Source organism: Uloborus diversus, chromosome 2 (assembly GCF_026930045.1).
Source record: "Uloborus diversus isolate 005 chromosome 2, Udiv.v.3.1, whole genome shotgun sequence".
NCBI classification, from domain to species: Eukaryota; Metazoa; Arthropoda; class Arachnida; order Araneae; family Uloboridae; genus Uloborus; species Uloborus diversus.
In genome coordinates this window covers 36,392,682-36,407,628 of record NC_072732.1, presented here as the reverse complement: position 1 = coordinate 36,407,628, position 14,947 = coordinate 36,392,682, and the positions used below count along the sequence as shown (strand labels likewise).

The 14,947-nt window shown below is 34.4% G+C and overlaps 1 protein-coding gene across 1 annotated transcript in view; it reads right to left on the bottom strand.

The window, feature by feature from the left end:
• Positions 1–435: 435 nt before the first annotated feature.
• Positions 436–14,947, bottom strand: part of LOC129217818 (dual oxidase-like) — a 264,773-nt gene continuing 250,261 nt past the window's right edge. Inside the window, exons 22-30 of the mRNA XM_054852156.1 lie at positions 13,922–14,015; positions 13,091–13,140; positions 9,105–9,265; positions 7,801–7,921; positions 5,634–5,863; positions 4,266–4,442; positions 2,463–2,618; positions 2,014–2,142; positions 436–1,237 (exon numbers count right to left, since the gene is read on the bottom strand). Coding sequence (XP_054708131.1) covers positions 1,112–1,237; positions 2,014–2,142; positions 2,463–2,618; positions 4,266–4,442; positions 5,634–5,863; positions 7,801–7,921; positions 9,105–9,265; positions 13,091–13,140; positions 13,922–14,015 — 1,244 coding nt within the window. The 3' untranslated portion in view covers positions 436–1,111. The remainder of the gene's footprint in view (positions 1,238–2,013; positions 2,143–2,462; positions 2,619–4,265; positions 4,443–5,633; positions 5,864–7,800; positions 7,922–9,104; positions 9,266–13,090; positions 13,141–13,921; positions 14,016–14,947) is intronic.

The following is a 14,947-nucleotide window of genomic DNA, read 5'->3' as shown; positions in this document are numbered from 1 at the left end:
TTTAAATTACTTTTGTTAGACTGTCTACAATAAATTTTAATAATGTTCTAAATACTTTTGTTTGCGTGTCATACAATCAGAGTTTCACTGTTACTTTGGTGTCGTCTGATACGATACAAAGTATTTCATTCGAGATGGTTTGTGGTGCTAACTACTTTAGTAGCAAAGTAGGATAGATTCTTCTGGGAATCAAATAGGAGAAGGAGGTTTCTTGACTTTTTTAGGTTGAAATTTCGGTGACGAAATTCATGGGTTTTTGGGATTACCTTGCTAAAAGGGGAAACACTGGTGACTCTTTTAATCGCCTGTTGATTAAAACGATGGATGGACTTGTTAAAGGAATTGTTGAAAGAATATCATTTTGATAAAATAAATTTGGATAGCGAAACTATTCAGCACACATATTTTATGTTCAGATTTAGTAGGGCAAAGTATAAATTGAAATATATTTATTTTCAACTTGTACATTTCCATAAAATCATTTTTTTCCAGGTAGAATTCGATAGAAACGAGCAAGTCAGACATTTGACTCGTAGTTCATGATGCGTAAGTTTCTTAACTTTGAATATCGGAGGCGGAAGCTCTCACGAAGATACAAAACTTGTAAAACAATTCAAACAGAAAAATCCTCTTAGTTCATATACATATCAATCATAAAAACACTGAAGTCACGGAGCGAGTTAAATACAGCAATAAATAACAAGTATTACTTTAACAAAGTCAACACTAAATTCGAAGATGGACCTATTCGCTACATAAGTTCAAATCAAAATACTTAGAGGAACAAATATTTCTTCTGTGTGAAGAAATTTAACTTCAAGTATCACCAGTAGCAGCAAAAGAGTATCTCGCACACACACACGCTAACCTCCATCCAGTCTAGGACACACACGCACTGGTTATAATCTCTGGCTTTTCAATAGTCACATATCACTGTGGTACGGACAGTAAAAGAACACGCGTTCAATCCATGTGGACTACCGTTTGAATCTTCGCGCTCTTTTTCTTTTTGTTTTAATATAATCCAGCAGTGAGACATTTGGTAAAATTTGGCGACACGATCACATCTAAGGCACTGAACAGCTAACTTGATCGTCAGCTTCGTTTTGATTCAAAAGTTTTCGAAATGGTGCAGGAAGTAAGGCAACTTCCTGTGGTTGTTGACTGTTTCGCAAGCTGCACTGATGCTCTTGGTCAGTGCGGAGGGACCGCAGCTGAAGACTCCTACTTTGCTGACCTGCAAGAAAATTTCAGTTTTAGACACAGTTTATGATGACAGAGAAAAGTTAGAAGTCGGTAGAGTTGATCGACCACTGAGTTACCAGTTCATAATTTGTCTTAAAAAATAACGTTTCAAAAGGTTTTCATTTGATGAAAAGGCAACAGTAACTTCGCTCTACACAATTTCAAACAGAAAACGACAAAAAAGTTGCGTACTGCTACTGTTTAGACGCATTATTTTACTTGGTTCTGACCCCTCCCTCACTTTACTCAAGGAAAAAAAATGAAACTCTGAGGTAAAACCAGTTCTTCCCCGGATTTTTCTTACTTACTCTCATCAACAACATTTTTAATTTCATGATGTAGCTAATACTACATAGATATTATAAAATTGTACTTAACTATTCATTCACTTATCATACTATCCTACGTATCGAGGAAGAAATGCATTTGAAACATTATTTGACTGCAGCATAAAGACTAGTTCTAATATTAATAATTCAGTAAAATTTCAGTGAATCTCTTCGTTTTTTCCAACAACATTTGACTGTCTATTTCATCAGCAAAATACTTCCAACATTTTGGAAAATTAAGATTCTGCTCGATTTTGCACAGCGTATATTAATGTCAAAAAAGCTTGATAATTTTTCATGAGGCCTAAAACAAAATGCCTGCACAAGTTAATACAATAAATTTATCAAAGCCGTACTCTCTTAAATTATGAACATGACTTATTTGTCAGCAAAATTTTTTCCATCACAACAGCTATGGCTTGTAAATGATGATACTTACGTAGGAATGCTGATGTTGTACAAACTTCAAGAAAGACGTCATGTCAGGCCTTCCGAAATGATTGACTGCTCTGAGGCCTGTAAACATGCTCTTGTTGGAAATCCTCTGGAAGTGGTTCTCACAAATGTACTGTGGAAGATAATCAATATTACTCATTTTTATAGGTTAGCTGAAGATAGATAATAGATTATACGGTTGAAGCAACTTAATATGGTGAAGCACATATTGCTTCACGAATGTAAGGTGCTTTTGGTGGTAACCAGTTTGTAAAAGCACCATTACATCGACGAAACTTATAATTAACAAGATGGTTGCAGCTAAATTTCGATAGATTAAACTAATTTCTTGGTGAAACATTGAATTTTTTTTTCTTTGAAATGCATGCTTCGGTAGAATTTTTTAATACAGTGAGGAAAAAAATACTAATATTAATAAAGACATTGTCTTACGAGCATCGTGGTCCTCAAGTCAAACTTGTGGAAGAACTGCGTGATGAAGATGTGGACTTCTAGGACGTTGGTGACGTCCTTTCTTTCCACGTCCCTTAATACGTCGATGAACCACTCGAAGTGGCGATGTGACGGACAGATCCACAAGAAATAAACCTGAAATGGAAAAAAATTCAGAAAAGACAGGCTGCTGCTTTCAGATGTGCAGGACGAAAGGTGTGGAAAGGTGTTCAGGACGAAATGTTCAGGATGTTTAATGTGAACATCCGCGCAGTGCTTTAGTTTTTACGCATAAATCAATAAAATAATTGAAATATATTGCAAAAAATGTCGAAATAAAAAAAAATGCACAATTACAATTTTTAAACAGTATACAATTTTTTGTTGAGAATCTATATTAATACTTAAATACTTTTTTCTTTCTTATAAAACATGGTTATGTTTCATATTTAAAAAAAAAAAAATACTAGAAATAAAAGAAGCTTCTAGATCTTTCATCTTTTCCATGGAAAACGTCCATACTATAGTAGGCACAATATATTATTATGATGGTATACGACGTTTCCCATTTCGTGCAGTTTTTTTTAGTCTTTTTTATCATCAGATACATTTTTAGTAAAAAAGGCAATGCGGAAAACCCACATAAATTTAATCCTATCACTGTCGCGAATTATAATTTGATGAGAAAGGATGAAACATTTTCAAAGAAAGAAGGAAGAACATAAACAGGCGAGAGAGAGAGAAATCTTGGGCTTCTGTTCTTATGGGGCCTCAATTTTAAGGAACCGTTTCCTTCTGCCTCACTTCCTGTTTTCTTTGAAAAAAGAACTTGCGTCTCTCAAGCGGTATTTATAAAAATAACGATAAAAGGACTTGGGTCTCTCAAGCGACGTTTATAAAAACAACGATAAAACTAGTTAATGAGGCTTTACTTGTTTTAAAGGTACATCGATTGAATCTCATTTACAATTACCCGAAATTAAGAAGTACTTAATTTTTCTAGCAATTAAAGCAGTAAATTATCCTTAAAACCAACATTTTTGTCGATAGTGTTGTTTGGCATTAAAACGATGATATGACTTTCGATTGTCACATTTATTCTTTATTTAAAGCTGTTTTTTGGAGCTTTTATATTACTACAACTGTAAATGATTTTTCAGTCATATTTTAATTTATGTACCGGGTGATCCAAAAGTCAGGTCCAACTTTTAAAATAAATAATTCGAAAACGATTAAAGATAAAAAGATGCGGTTTTCACGAAGCGGATGGAAAAGAAGCCGGATTTTGTATAGCGAAAACGAAAAAATAGTTCTGTTTGCCACCAACAGATGATGCTGTGGGATTTCTGATCTAGGATCATGCAAAGCAACAAACGATATAAAAAGGATCAATGGCCGCAGGTAATGATTGTTGAAGCTAATACGCATCGAAATGTCCAAAGTTGAGAACGTCTGTTTAGCTAAACTTTATTATAAGAATTATGCAGAAATAAAAGCTGCAGCGTCATCTGTTGGTAGAAAACAGAACTATTTTTGTTTCGTCGCCACACAAAGCCCGACTTCTTTTCCATCTGTTTAGTGCAAACCGCATCTTCTTATATTTATTCGTTTTCGAATTATTCATTGTTAAAGTTGGTCTTGACTTTTGGATCACCTTGTATTTGTCTGCTCTGGGCTTACATTGTGTGCAGTAATTTCTTGCATTCAAAATCAATATAAAGCTCTAAAGCCAAGAACAAAGCCATTGTATTTAAATGCTTTTCCGGAAAAATCACCTTGAAAGGACACAAGAATATAACTCACTTTCTTGCAGGCAACTCCAGAATACCTATTCGTGGAGGTGCCAAAGACGAGATCATTGAGAATAGAAGCATAAGGAGTGACTCCTATGCCTCCTCCTATCATGACAGCCACCTCGAACTTATACCAGTCCTGGTTACCTCCGCCATAAGGACCTTCTAAGCGAACTTTCTGTGGAATCTGCAGAAAACAAGAAGAGTGTTCAGAGCAGTTTTTAATACTTGTGAAATGCAACGAAAGACATATATAAGTAATCTGGTCAGTGAGTGATACACCTGGGAATCTTCGAAAGCATTTTGACGATCATTAAAAGTTTGGTACCAAACTGTTCAGAAAAGTAGAGAAAATAACATACATTTTTTTTAAAACATCGGTATTTTTAAGGTTAAAAATTCCTGGGGCCCCTTAAACATTTTTCGAATTTTTCTCGATTTTGGCTATAAAATGTCTACAGAGAAAAGGTGGGCTTAAAGTTTAGTACGTCTTGGATTTTTGAGAAAAACAACGTGCTTGAATTATATGTTATTATTTAATTTGTAGGACCAATTCCAGGAATCAAGAAAACAATAGTCGTTTGCTATGACTCCTAACCCTGTGTGTTAAATGTGAACCACTTCAAATTTTTAGGTTATAGTATCCTCTTTCTATTTTTTTATCTTACAAAATATGTTGCCTACACAGTACAAAGCTAATTGCTTACTTCAATAATCCCTAAGTTACCATCCCTAAATTAGTGTAAAAATGAAAAAATGTTGAAACAGATCAAAAAAATATTTACCCTCGTTCGCCCGTTATCGAGATATAAGGTCCTAAAGTTTGCCGAAATTTCATGAAAATTGCCAAATTGAAGGACTTGGCGAGAAATTGATCACGCAATTTCACCGTTTGCATCCATCTACAAATCGTGTGAAAGATATCTTCCTTTCTCCCTGAAACTTGCTAAATTTAGCGACTTTTCTTAAAATTTTGGTGGATTTTAAAGCCTCAAATTTTAATAACGCGGACACACGGGCAAAAAATTCATGCGTCCCGAAACGTCTTTTACATTGCTCTTTCGATTGCTACTAACTTCATTTTTTTTAATTAGTACACTACCAAATGGTTTCCTGGTTTGTTTGTGAACTGGTCACAAATTAACAATTTGCTGTCACGTCTCAGTAAAAGTCACGTAAAACTTGTCACAAATGTGTCAAAGCGGTACTCATCCAATACGCTGCAATTTTGGCACTTTATGACTGAAACCATTGCGACTCGCTGTGACATTCCTGTAACGTTACCATGACCTGTTGTGCTATTAGAGGGACTTTCATTATTCACCGATTGAAAAAGTAACTAAGAGTAAATGGCCGAAGCAACTTCATTGCTTCTTACCTTTGGCACTTCGTTGATTTGCATGTTGTTGGGGTCGAAAAAGTTCCTCAACTTCCAGGTCCAGGGACCCTGGGCCTTGACGTGCACTGAGAGATAGTTCTCGTGCGGCGCTGACGTCAGCGTCAGCGAATGGTACTCGTTCGGGAGCAAGGCCGTGAAGCTCAGTCGCACCCACTGTCCTGACAAGTACTTGAAGTTAGGAGGACGAGAAAACTTCACTTTGGTGACATCTAAAAAAAAGTGGTTATTTATTGCACTCAACTTAAATTTTCGAGTCAGTGTACAGTCGTTAATGTACCCAAGACACCTCAGCAAATTGTATTTGCATAGTAGTGAATCGTTCCATTAATCAATTCAAGACTTCTCGAGACATATGACGGTAAGTCATTAAGTAAGTCACAAAAGATTAATGCAAAATAATTTACCATTATAATTGGAATTTTATAAAATAATTTTTGTAGTTTAGAATTTTTTTTATTTTTGCATAATTCCATCGTTTTATCAGAACCCCAATTTCGGCTGCATAAAATTCTTTGCGTTGCTGCGTCATCCACAGTAGGACTTCAGGTTGAACTTTGTCTTCAGCTATTCAAGGTGACTACAGCACTGCAACATCCAACTGCTCAGACCAGACTTGGCTACAAGCAATTTCCATCTGTATGATCTACTGAAAAAACATCTTGGAGGCAAACAACTTGCGTATGATGACGATGTTGACGCCATCATATTCAATCCTACTGTGGGCGAGACAGCAACCCAGAGAATTTTATGAAGCTGGAATTGGGTTCCTTGTAAAACAATCGGATAAGTATATAAACGTTGCAAGAGATCGCGTGGAAAAATAAAAATTGTTTCCAAGTGATTGTCATGAAAAACTATCTTTTCAATACTTTTGTGACTTATTTAATGACTTACCCTCGTATTTAATTGATTTTACCCAAGCGTTAATTCATGGTGTAATTGTAAGAACTTTCCCTTTTATTATGTCTATTATTTTGTTTTGTTTAAAAAAATTAATTCAATGTGGTGATGCTTTTTTTTTAAAAATTATGGCATTTAACTTCGAACCTTGGAAAAGAAAGGATGAATCTCGAAATCGGGATATAGATAAATCAATGTTAAAATTTTGCAAGTTCACTTTTACCCTTCCAAAGTCATGAAATGTCTAATTGTTTTGGAAAACATCAATGTAAACTCAATTGAAGTTGTACATTTAGCGTTTTAAATAAAAACTTCTACCCCAAAAGCCCATTTAACTGGTTAATGTTTCCAAACAATAGGCGCGAGGGCTCTTGGGTATTGTAATAGTAGCCTGAAATAAATTTTTTTATAAAGTTCTGCGCAATATCATTCTTGGATATTTATGAAGCATGCATTCTAATTTACTTAGAATGAATGTTCTTTTTTTAAATTTCTTTAGGAGGTTTTTATTATTTGACTTGCATAGACCTCTGAAACTCAGTGAAAAGATCAAAACTGTCCGAGCTCATTCACTAAATGAAATTAAGGTAGATGAGAATTACATGCTAACAGAAATTAAAAATTATCCTTGAACAAAAACAGTTATAAGCGGCTAAAAAGCACAGTATTGCATTTTAAAGGAGAAAGTTACTTTTTTTGTTGCTTTATTAAGATGTTAATCAGTCCATCTTAAATTATCGACTGATTAACATTTGATACCGTCCCAAAGCTATCACTATTGCATGCTTCAAAAATCATTTCGTCACCACAAGGTTTAGTTGATCATAGCAGATCCTTTGCTGGAAAATTTCAGCGGTCCTATATTTCAGCGGCAAATAAAAGTATCAAAATCATTCCAAAAGTTTGGAGCATTGGAATCGGTCAATTTAAATATTTCTGTTTAAACAGTTTAAGAGGCTTAGTGTAGCAACGTTTTAGAAAAACACAAAAAGTCTTCAAATACTTTTCAAAACATCAATTTTGTCATTCATTATTTTCTCGTTTTTTAAATGACTGATCAAAAAAAAAAAAAAAAAAAAGGTGACATTTTGTCAATGTTAAATTGATTTCTCAGCCTGGCAAGTATGTCATGAAATTCGTCGCAAATTTATTATGACTTTAAAATGACTACAAAAAGGAAACATTAAATACTCTAAGCGCAAAATTTTGAAGTTTAAAATTTGTTCTGATTAACCAAAGTGAATACCTGAAGGTAGAAGGTCTGTATCAAGGATATCAAGCTCCACAAATTTCGTCTGTAGACTAACTACTTTGTCAAGGGCAAAAATGATAGCAGGCCCCACAAAAAAGATCCAGAAACGGGGCGTCTGAAAATAAAAAAGCAAAGAATTCGGTACAAACATTCTCACTCACAATCATTGAACTACTTATAGTTCAATGCTCACAATTTTTCCTGTGATTTGAAAATACAAGATGTCGAAACAAAATTTTTCAGAAGTAAACACTTTGAAAGAATCCACGTATTTGACTCTAGACCACCCTAACCTGAGGTCTTGAAAACTAAAGGTCTTGTCTTTACTCAGAAAAAACGGCAGACAAATATGTGCGGTTATGAGTTATTGCTACAGAAAAAAAATATCAATGAATATACAAAATGTGGCAATAAAATCTTGGTACCGAAACATTGTCATCATTTATCAAATGAAGTGTTGGTGCACCTTTGAAGCGAAAGACATATACAGTCGAACCTGCTTAATAGAATAGCCATTTTGCCACGAAAAAATATTCTTATAACCGGGATCTTCCAATAACCGGGAACGAAATAACACATTACATTGGTTTGGTGCATTGAAATTGTATTACATTAAGCGGGATATTCTTAAAAACGATATTCTAATAAGCGGGCTTGACTGTATCACACTCCAGGATCCCCCGTACCTACCACTCTTTGTGGTCTAGCCGATTGGATGAGGCTCTGAAGTCAGCTCTGTTTTTCGATCCAGACCAGAAGCCAAGCAATCCCTGGTTCAACATCCCTAGAGGTATTGATTCACTTAGAGGACTTTGTGACAGCGACATATTTGACGTGTCGTAGTCACTATTTACGGACACGGAAAACGAAGGAAAACATGTAATCTCCTTGTCATGGATGCTAAAACCCCTTGGAAGATGTAATGGTTCGATAATCAGAAATGGAGGTTTTTGAGTGGTAAGCACAATGAAGTTCAGTGTTAGGCAGCCATGATATCAACTGAGAATTCCTTGCCCATTGAATCACTGAAACTTAATCCGATCTGATACATTTGAAATTCCTCCTCAGAGATTATAACATCTTCTCCTGTAGAATGCTTACGTATTCGACAATTTTAGTATTTTATTTGGCGGAAATAGCTTGTAAAAAAATGAACAAAGCTCCATGTTGATCTCTGCTTTGACTATTTGTTTTTAGGAGCAGTGGCCTCGGTCTAGAAGCACTGTCTTCTTCTTCTTAACGCTATATCTAACAAGTGTATTAAAATATCATTTCAGATTAATAAGCAAAATACTCACCCCAGTGATTTTTGCCAATCCGTGGACGAGACACAATATATACAGAAGAACATAGAGACTATGAGTTGACCAGAAATACTTGTAGGCTTTCTGTCGAATTCTTGGATGTGCAAAAATGAAGACGATGCACACAATGGCGTACAGAAGTATGCCTGTCACGCCTAAGAGAGAAATAAACGGCTCTTGTACATAAACTTAATAAACATAAATACACTAACAAATTATATGTTGTCGTTCTTTGTTATTCGCAGTTTTGATTGATTCACGTAACTATTTTTCAGTTTCAAAACTTAAAAAAAAAAGAACATTTTAGTTACGTTTAAAGTTATTTGACCAAAACTAGTCGCATCTGTAGCTGAATTGAAAATGAGATATTGCTTCGTAAAGTTTTACTCCTCCATTATACATGATTCAGATGATACTTTTTCAGTTTTCTGAAAAAAACTATTTGTAACGCAGAAATTACTATAAAACATTACATTTATGTGAAATATGTTTCTAAGAACAACCTAGTGACAAGAGCGCCCATATGCAAAATTTTAAGGGGGGGGGGGCTCAAAAATTTTCCCCATGGTTTAGCAGAATATTTTCCCCATGGAAACCGATTTCAGTACAGATTAGAGATATTAAAATTTGACATTTTTAATAACTTATTCATTAATGGCTGGAAAAGAAATTTTTATTAATTTTTGCAAAGAAAAAGCATTAAAAGCAAGGAAGTTCTTATTTCTAAGGGGGGGGGTCTTGAGCCCCCCTTGCCCCCCTTTATGGGCGTCCTTGCCTAGTGAGGAAATTTGAAGATACGATATCTGCTTAGCACGGCAGTATCGTGTTACTGAACCTGCATACTAAGCTTACACTTAATTCAATTATACTTTTTCATATAGAAAATTATTCCTTTTATTACACCTATAATTACATTAGTAATCTCACACTAAGAGTTCCGCGATCCAGTTACGTTTTTCTCTGCACCGAGCATTGTTATTGCGTTCGAAACTCTTTGACGTATTTCTTATTTATGCTATTCGACTCGTGAATATTATTTTTTAACGAACAAAAAACTATCCATTGCAAGAAAACTAAGAATATGAGAACTGCACGGACAATTTTGCAAAATGCGTTGCGTAGGTACACACGTTTCAGAGCAATTAAGAACCGTTTTCCCAATGAGAAAAAGTTGGGAACTTTGAGAAAGAAAATATTTTTTTTTTTCAAAACTAGAAAAACCACGTTATAAGGTTAAAAGAATCAATGCTTTTAAAAAAATAATTTGTACAAACTGATGGTGCTTTTAGGTATTGACTTCGGAAAAATATTTGAGTAGGACAGAGTATTAAATAAAAGTTATCAAACTTGGAGACATTTTGAATATGAGAGAAAACCCTAGAATTTACTAGAATATTTTCAATTTTCTCCAATTGCGTATATAAGGAAGGAGCTGAGGGGGTCCGGCACCCCTCCAAAATTCGAGGAAAATTTAAATAAAGGTAGTTATTTTTCGTTTTAGTTGCTCTCAAAAATTTCCAAATTTTTAGCTACCAAATAAAAAAAAAAAAAGAAGACGAAGAAGAATAAATAAATATGACAGTGACAATAATAGTTATAATACGTTAGATCAGATATTTCGGAACTAAGTGCCGCAGGAAGAGGTGAGGGGTGCCGCGAAGTGTCCATAGTAACAATAATATGTATATAAGGATGCCGTGAGAAAATTCTAATTCTTCAAAGGTTGCCGCGAGTCGGCGCGTTAGATGGCACCAGGCAATAGTCTTTCAGAAGGAGTCAGGGGATCCGCACCCCTTGTTCAAAAAAAGAACGTGTCTTGGGAGAGCAAAGTTTTTTTAACAAAAAGGAAAGCAATTAATGTTGGGAAAAAAATCTCAATTTTTTAAAAAAGAAATCTTTAAATAATTTTTTTTTAAACAGATGCAGCTTACTGCTTAGCAAATTAAGTTCCCCTTTCTTTCTTTCACCCCCCCCCCATTTTCTTTCCTCCTAGTCTGTTTGAAAAGAAGGGTCTTCAAAATGTTTCTCACCTTAACTTTCGTCCCTTGCAAGAAATTTAAAATAAGTTTTAATTCTTCGGTTGGAGTAATGATGGAAATTGATGTCCAAAAAAAAAAAAAAAAAAAACGCATTCATTTAGGTGTTTTTTTGACATCAATTTCAAAACCTTTCTGTAGTAGGGCCCCCGAACCAACACCCTTTCACTAAGGTGACTACCAAAAATAGTGTGAAATTGTGCCTTTAATCTTTCAATTTTGAATAGTTTCGGAGAAAGATTCATAAAAACCGCTCCTTACCTCTAAACGTCTCCCAAGAAGACCTGAAATTGCGTTTTACCTTTGAGGAGAGGATTCTCGAATTCTTCCTTTCCAAAGATTGCTAATGTCGGGGAAAAATCTGAATTGCTTTTGAGAAGAACCTTAGGATAAAATTTTTCAAAAGTTACTGACTATTGATCAGGTAATTACGTCCAACATCTCCATTGCGTCCATTTCTTTCAGCCCCCCCCCGCCCCGTGCCATTTTTTTTTTCTTTTTCCTAGTCGGCCTAAAAATAAGACTGTCTTCAAAATAATACACTTCGCAAGCCCCCCTCCACACACTAAAACCATTAAAAAGCTTCTCAAACACCGGTTTCAGGGCTTCAATATCGAAAAATTTCCAGGGGAGAATTATCAAACGCCTTGCTTTCTGAAAGCTTCGAAAAACGTTTTAGATTGCTTTTATGGAGCTTTAATTTCGAAAAAGGGCCGATTCCCTAACAAATATGGTCCACAGTCACGCTTTTAAGACTTCAATTACAAAAAAAATTTGGACGAGGTCCCGACTGCTCCTGAAATTAGAGAATGAAAAAACTACAACTTCGAAAAATTTAAGGTGGAGAGCATTTAAATCCCCCCACCTATTATCACTGAATACCTCTTTAAAACTTGGTTTTTTAGGACTTTAATTTTTAAAATAGGTTTTGGGGAGAGCCCCAAAATCGCCCTGCCCGTTACATCATCGAAGTTAGTCTGAAACTGCGTTTTTTCAACTTCAATTTCGAAAAATTGCGTGGAGGGGTGATGAATTCCCTCCATTAAAAAAAAATCAATCAGGGGCAGCGTTAAAAAGTTCTATTTCTTTCCTTATACTAACATCAAAAAATATAGCCTACAATGGCTTTTTAGGATTTCAATTTCTAAAAATTTCCGCTGAAGGCCCAACGAATTTTTCCTCCCCGTAGCATCACCAGAGACCGTCTAAAACTACGTTCCTAGGACTACAATTCCAAAAAACTTCCGGAAGAGTACCCCCCCCCCAGAAGCAAGAATTTTTTTAAGAGTGCTCCCCTAAAACAATTGTTTGGTTTAGCCAATGGTTGACAGTATGAAGTTCTTGACCCACCTCGAAAAAAAAAAAAAGAGAATATCAGAGCACTGTTGCTCTTCTCCCTCTCAAAAAAAAAAAAAAAAAAAAAAAAAAAAAAAAAAAAAAAAAAAAAAAAAAAAAAAACTGAAATTACAAGAGAAAATAAAAGGACGGGGTGTGAGAGGGAGCTAATCTTCATATATGAACCGCCTCCAAAATAAAAACATAAGTACACCACTGATTTCCTCCAATAATACACGAGGAACCGCTCCAAATTCAGTTAGTTTAGCTTGCTGTTTTAGCTCTGTTATTGCGAAGCCTGTGATTTGTGATTTTTACCTTAGTGAATTATCGTATTTGTATATGCTCGTAAATAAGTGTTTGCCGTTGTGCTTACGGTGTTTTATGTGTATTTCTTTTTTTTTTTTTTCAAATTGCTGGTGGATATTTTAGCAATGTTGTCAACAACTCGTAAATATTCGCAAATAATTTTGCTGTGTTTTGAATAGGATCGAGTCATCTATTCTTCAAAGACACCTAAAGTGAAAGCTGATTTGTAACGTTGAAGATTGTAAATACAGTTTTTAATAAAATGAAATGAGAATAGACACTTTAAAGGAAGAATTTTACCTGTGACAGTTTGGAACAACCAATATGAAATTGTTGGTTTAAAATCAGAACTGAAAGAAAATAGTAACACCATTATAAGCTATAACACATTAACCCAAAATATACAGAAAAATAGGCTTTAATTGTAACCAAGCTACTTCAAAGAAGAAGAAAAATAAACAATGACTAAAAATTGCTAATGATTTTTGCGGATAAATTCAATAATTTTTTAGCAAAAGGTAAAAAGGATACAACTGTTTCTTTAGACAGCAAAATTAACTTATACACCAATTTACTATATCTTTGATGGGAAACATAAAACCTACAGTGTTTAGTATAGTTCCGAAGTTGCTATGAACTAAATTTTGGTATTTTGATATATTTGAAAACAGTTCATAAACATCTTAAAGTAAACATTCTAGTAGTACTTTATCAGGAAAATCGAAAGTTCGATCACTGGTAAGAAGCTGACATTTTTCCAATTTTGATCTTTCACAGAAAATGTACATTATATTTTAAACAGACTTTTGTATTTATTGATTTATTTTCTTCATTAATTTATAATTATTTTTGGATGTCAATCTCTAGTTTAATGCTGATCCCGAATGTTTGGATTTAGATCGCATGAAAAAAAAAACTTTATCTGGTTAACGTTCTTAAACTTCAAATACTAATCTGCAAACTCATGTTTTAAGTTGTAGGAATTTATTTGACTCTTTCTTGCATAAAATATCTCAATGACTTTTGAAAACTTCGTTTTCTAAATTGCTCTCCAAGAAGGGAGTTTAGTTACTTCTAATAAATTTGTGTTTTACAGATAAACACTTGTATAGAATTTTAAAACGAACTTACTCGAAATGGACTTCTTTCGTTAGGCACCTCAAGTTATCAATGGGCTGCGTAGACACATGATAAAAATTTATACAATGTCCCACTGTGTGTATCACTAGAAAGACAAAAATATTTTTACTCACACATTTAAATAATACGCATGTATACATTTTTAAATTATAAAATTAAATAATACTGCTCTATCAATTAAAAAATGTTTAAATTCAAAACAATTTAAAGTTGAAAATGTCTAAATTGATGTTAGAAGAAAGCAGTAAGACGCACAAGAACAAATATTAAATTAAAGACTAAAAAAAAGAAAGAGATTTGGATAACCACACTTCATATTAAAGTGAATCACGTCAGTCACAATACGTAAAAATTTTAAACATATTTAAATTTTTCTAAAAGACATGGGAACTTAAGGAAAATGAAAGATAATCATAATTGAGTTCTACTAGAAGCAAAAGCATAATTAAGGTGGAAAATAAAAATTCATTTCAATGCCTTGATAAAGTGTTAAAACAAATTCATTTGTTTTCAAATAGAAAATGGCAATATATAAAATATTTAAATCACGGAGCGTTCTTCGATTGTCTGCTGTGGCCGAATGGTCCAAGCGATTGCTCAGCAGACTTGAGACGGCGGTTTCGACTCCCACCATCGCTCCGGATGTACTTTCCCTTCTTTGTAATGTAAATTATTTCATGTGCTGTTTATATGCATTCTGTACTATGTGGAATAAAATACATCATATGTAAGGAAGGCGAAACACTTAGATTGTAGTCCTCATCAAAACAAAACTGTGCAAAACGCACGAAGAAGAAGAAAAGATTGTCTGCTAACCTTAGAGCAGGAAGGAAGAACAAGTCCAATCATTGGCTGAGCAAAAGCTTGGGCAAAGACTTCAAGTCACGAGCCTCAACAACGACGAATGGTTGACACGTTTTGCGTGGAACTAGCGAAGGAAACCCGATTTTTTCCCCAATGCTTTTCTTTAAAATCTATCACGTTACTTGGGGATCTTCCGTTCACAAATGAAAGTCT